Here is a 4,524-nt window from a genome sequence, read left to right as displayed (position 1 = left end):
TGCCTGGAGACTGGCTGTGAATAAGACCTGGGAAAGGCTGCAGAGCAACGGCTCACTGGCTAAAAAAGCGCGCGTTTTCTCTGAGAACGTGAGGGTGCATTTCCATGGGAGCAGAATCCCATGGAAATACCCCTTTAAAGCTGTACGTGCTTACAGCGTGGGGATGGGTAGATGGTGGATCTCACATAGCTGAAGAATAGTTGCCGCTGGAGTACCCATATTGCTTTCTTCCTGCTTAATGCTGACAACAGCCCAAAAGCGTAGCGTGTCTCATGCTCGGATCCCTTTCAGCTATGGGAGTGGGTGGATCTAGAGCTTTGTGTATAACAAATACCAAGTTTGTTTCGTTTAATTAGCTTTTAACAAGTTGCTGGGCTAAATTCTGTATCCTTAGCGCAGGAGAAACGAGACCCTGCCTGATTCCCAGTGGCAGACCCCGAGGTTAAGAAGCTGGAGCACAAAGACTCCCATGCTTTGGCATATTTCTGCTTCATGTGCCTGAAAGAGTTGCTAGAAAGAAGGATTAAGATTTGATAAGCTGCCTGGATTTTGGAGAGCTGAAAACTCGAGACTTCTGCAGTTGTAATTCTTTTTTTTATCTTCCTCTGCTTATGTTTATATTCCCGGAGTGGGTTTTAGCTCTTAAATAACAAAACGTTTATGCAGTTACTGTGGGCCTGCTTCGTCACTGCAGAACGCCCTCCTTATTTTCAGTACCAGACTGATTATTTAATTTAATTTTACAGTGCATACCAGTGACATTTTGGCCTTGTTTGGTGAGCTCTGACCAAATACTGCCTTGGAAAACTTCCCAGTCTAAAAATCAAGTGAAGCTGGAATTTCCCTAGCCCTGCCCCATCCATCTCTTATTAAAATGCATTGTGATGTTTTTACTGCAACTTTTCTCTGCTGTCTTTCCCCAATGTAGATCACAATGAAGATGGTGCCAAAAATGCTGTCTCCTCTCGTCAAAGAATGGGCCCCAGAGGCGTTTGTTATTTCCTTCAAACTGGAGACGGATCCCTTGATCTTAATCGATAAATCACGGCAGGCTCTGGAGAAATATCGTCACCAGGTGGTGGTAGCAAATATCCTGGAGTCCCGGAGAACCTCTGTTATTATCGTAACCAAAGACTCACAGACTCCGTTATCTCTTTCTGATGAGGAAATAGCGCAAGGCATGGAAATAGAGGAAAAGATAGTGAGCTATCTTCAGGGCCAACATACCGCATTTATAGAGAAGAAAGTCTGAGGACCGGCTCTGAATGAAACAAGTAAATTGTGCTAGAGAGGGAGTGGAACTGGAGCGATTCTCTATCCCGGGTAGATAAAACAATCCCCAGGGAAACACCGGGGGGAAGGCTGCCATCCAAAACCGTGTAAGTTTTCTACAGCTTGGTACCGGTTATTGTTGCTTGCTTTGAAAAAGAAAAATACACTGAAGTGAAAACATTCCAAAGGATGATATTTGTTCTGGTGTCTAAAGAAGGAAAGGATATATTGCTTTATTTCTGTCCCATGGGCTGGGAGAACCGGGGGGTGGAGAAATGGTATATATGTCTGTATATAAAATATTTTCTTGAATCTGCCTCTTCAAAGCTTCTTTTTGAATTGTTGGACGGAAGGAATGGTGCTTGGCAGAAAACAAAATGTTCTGTTTTTGTGACTGGAGTGGAGCGGCAGAGCTGGCGATCGGCTGGTATTGAAAGTGGACGGTGAAACAAGCGTGGCAAAGGCTGAAGGAGAAACGAGGTAGCAACTTTGGAGAGAGCATCTGTTGCTCCGGGGGAGACCCGGCAGGCCTACGCTTCAAGAACTCTGCTCAGAAACACGGTTCAAAAAAATAGGTACTGTAGCAGTGTCCCTAAAGCAGCTGTTTCACAAAGGTTTTTCCTCCCATCGTGGGTGTTAGTAGGTTGCTGGAGGGGGATGAAGGCAAGGCGACGGGTGGCACAGAGCACAAGCGGAGGTCTCTGAGCGTGGCTTGGGGACAAGAGGTTGGAGGAGGAGTAGGTGGTGAGGGCGGATGGGGTGGCAGTGATCAGCCTTGGGAGGAGAGCTGCTGCTTGGCCGTTTGGATGGAATTAAAATGGGAGCCAGTCCGAACTGGGACATTCCTGGCTTTCTCTAAAGGATTACCAACTCCTAAGCGTATATTCCTCATGCTTACTAGAAGCAAAGTGTGCAGTTCTGCGGTAAAAAAACTTAACAGCAGCTCTACTGCTGTCCAGTGTGTGTCTATTTACATGCTTTCCTTGAAATAAATTCACTGGAGGTCTGTAAAGAAAGTTAACGCACAAGAATGCGGTTCCTGCACTGAAGCCTCTCTGGAGGTGAGACTGTGCTCCGTTTAAAACCCCCGAGCGTTCAAGAAGGTGGCTTTTGTAGTGACACGGATCACCTGAAAATTGGGCGTGCTCATAAAATGAGGGTAAGAAACCCAGAAGAGCAAGAAAAGAGCGTGAGGATGGGCTCAGCGGGGAGCGTTGAACGCTAAAGGACCGTTACGGTGTGGGGGGAGGGTGTGTTTAGTGATGGGAGAAACAGTCCGGACTAGTCAGGAGTGCTGAGATCTGGCTAGTAACCGAGTCAGGAGAAGGAACTAACAATTTCTCCATGGCCGGGACTGATACCCGCAGGATGCGGAGAGAGAACTGAGGTGGAGACCGTCCATGGATGTGGGACGTGCCCGTCGGGAGAGGTGCAAATAGGGAAGGAGAAGGTGGTGGAACGTCCTGCACACGTGTTGTTCTGCGCTCATGAGCTCCGAGAGCTGCCTGTCTTCGTCTTCCAGTACGTAATCGATGTGAACGTCGAGCCCTGCTAGTTTAGGGGTCCCCGTTGTCTTTATTTGGAGTCTCGCGCTTACAGGCAGGGGTGGGCCGGCAAAGATGGGAACGTAAAAGCTTGGGTGAACCGAACGTGCCCTTGCAGGACTGTTAGAACAAGGGGGTGGGGGAAGCGCAACAAACGCTGTCTTTGGAGCGTTCCGGCCTTTCTCTGGAAGGCGATCGTGAAGGAGAGAAATAATCTCAAGTTTTCGAGGAGGAAACTCGGGCGTCCCCTCTCTCGGGCCCTGCAGGAGTCCCGAGGGGCTGCGCCGCTCGGCTCAGGAACACAGCTGCGGGCTTCCCTGAGAAACGTCGGCTCCTCCTGCTTCAGGAGGGTGGTCAGGCCCAGGCTGGGGAGACTTTCAAAACTCTGAGCCGCAGCCGTCCCCATCCAGTGCCGGTGATGGTCCTGTTCCGAGCGGGGGGTTGAACTAAGACCTCGAGAGCTCCCATCCCACCAACGCCTCTAGCGCTGGCAGCGTTTGGGCACCGGCACTTCTCTTTCGGGGATGCCGGTTGTGGTACCGTAAGTAGGAAGCGGCTCCTGCAGGTCCAGGACCGTCTGTACTTCACTTTCTGAGGATCCCAGGCTCTGCTCAGTCGGAGGCCCTCGCTGCGGTGTCCCTCTTCTCCACGTCTTGGTCTTTTCCTTTCTCTACCATCCTCTCGCGCAGGGCCTTCAGCTGGTGAGTCAGCTCTGCAGGACGAAGCCTGCTTTGTCCCTTGCCGTTTCTCCACCTCAGCTTCGTGTACGTACTTGTTTTACCTCGAGGGAAGCCCTTCATCTCCAGCAGCTTCACTTGGGGTTTAGAGGAAAATGGGGAAAAACCTTCAGCCTGTTTTGCTTAAGTTTTCTGCAGCTAGCGGAAGAGTTTTGGTAGATCCTTTGGTTGCGCAAGGGACTTGAAGCACGGGCCTAGCGGAGGTGCAGGTGAAGGGGAGGAAGCCCTAAATGCCACTGGTTTTACGGCCAGGAGCGGGATGCTTCTCCCTCCTTGGTCACCTGAGGGAGAGGAGGGACCGTGGCTGCTCCCACTCTGAACACGAGCCGGCAGTGTGCCCAGGCGGCCAAGAAGGCCAAGGGCATCCTGGCCTGTATCAGCAATGGTGTGGCCAGCAGGAGCAGGGAAGTGATCGTGCCCCTGTACTCGGCACTGGTGAGGCCGCACCTCGAATACTGTGTTCAGTTTTGGGCCCCTCACTACAAGAAGGATGTTGAGATGTTGGAACGTGTCCAGAGAAGGGCAACGAGGCTGGTGAGGGGTCTGGAGAACAAGTCTTATGAGGAGCGGCTGAGGGAGCTGGGGTTGTTTAGCCTGGAGAAAAGGAGGCTGAGGGGAGACCTCATTGCTCTCTACAACTACCTGAAAGGAGGTTGTAGCGAGGTGGGTGTCGGTCTCTTCTCCCAAGTAACTGGCGAAAGGACGAGAGGAAATGGCCTCAAGTTGCGCCAGGGGAGGTTTAGATTGGATGTAAGGAAAAATTTCTTTACTGAAAGAGTAGTTAAACATTGGAACAGGCTGCCCAGGGAAGTGGTTGAGTCACCATCCCTGGAAGTATTTAAAAGACGGGTAGATGAGGCGCTTAGGGACATGGTTTAGTGGGCATGGTGTTGTTGGGTTGATGGTTGGACTCGATGATCTTAGAGGTCTCTTCCAACCTTAATGATTCTATGATTCTATGATTCTATATA

The 4,524-nt window shown here is 50.5% G+C and overlaps 1 protein-coding gene across 1 annotated transcript; it reads left to right on the top strand.

Annotated features, from left to right (window-relative positions):
- The first annotated feature begins 839 nt into the window (after positions 1 to 839).
- On the top strand, positions 840 to 1,582 carry PPCS (phosphopantothenoylcysteine synthetase). Its single transcript, XM_009335244.1, has one exon. The coding sequence runs from the start codon at positions 935 to 937 to the stop codon at positions 1,250 to 1,252; it is 318 nt and encodes a 105-aa protein (XP_009333519.1). The 5' UTR covers positions 840 to 934; the 3' UTR covers positions 1,253 to 1,582.
- The last annotated feature ends 2,942 nt before the right edge of the window (positions 1,583 to 4,524 follow it).

The sequence above is a fragment of the Pygoscelis adeliae genome, unplaced genomic scaffold, assembly GCF_000699105.1.
Source record: "Pygoscelis adeliae isolate BGI_AS28 unplaced genomic scaffold, ASM69910v1 Scaffold542, whole genome shotgun sequence".
In the NCBI taxonomy this organism is placed as follows: Eukaryota; Metazoa; Chordata; class Aves; order Sphenisciformes; family Spheniscidae; genus Pygoscelis; species Pygoscelis adeliae.
This window is presented reverse-complemented; position numbering and strand designations above follow the sequence as displayed.

Bases quoted from the DNA above. Each gene is read 5' to 3' on its own strand.
- PPCS (XM_009335244.1), top strand. From the start codon at position 935: ATGAAGATGGTGCCAAAAATGCTGTCTCCTCTCGTCAAAGAATGGGCC.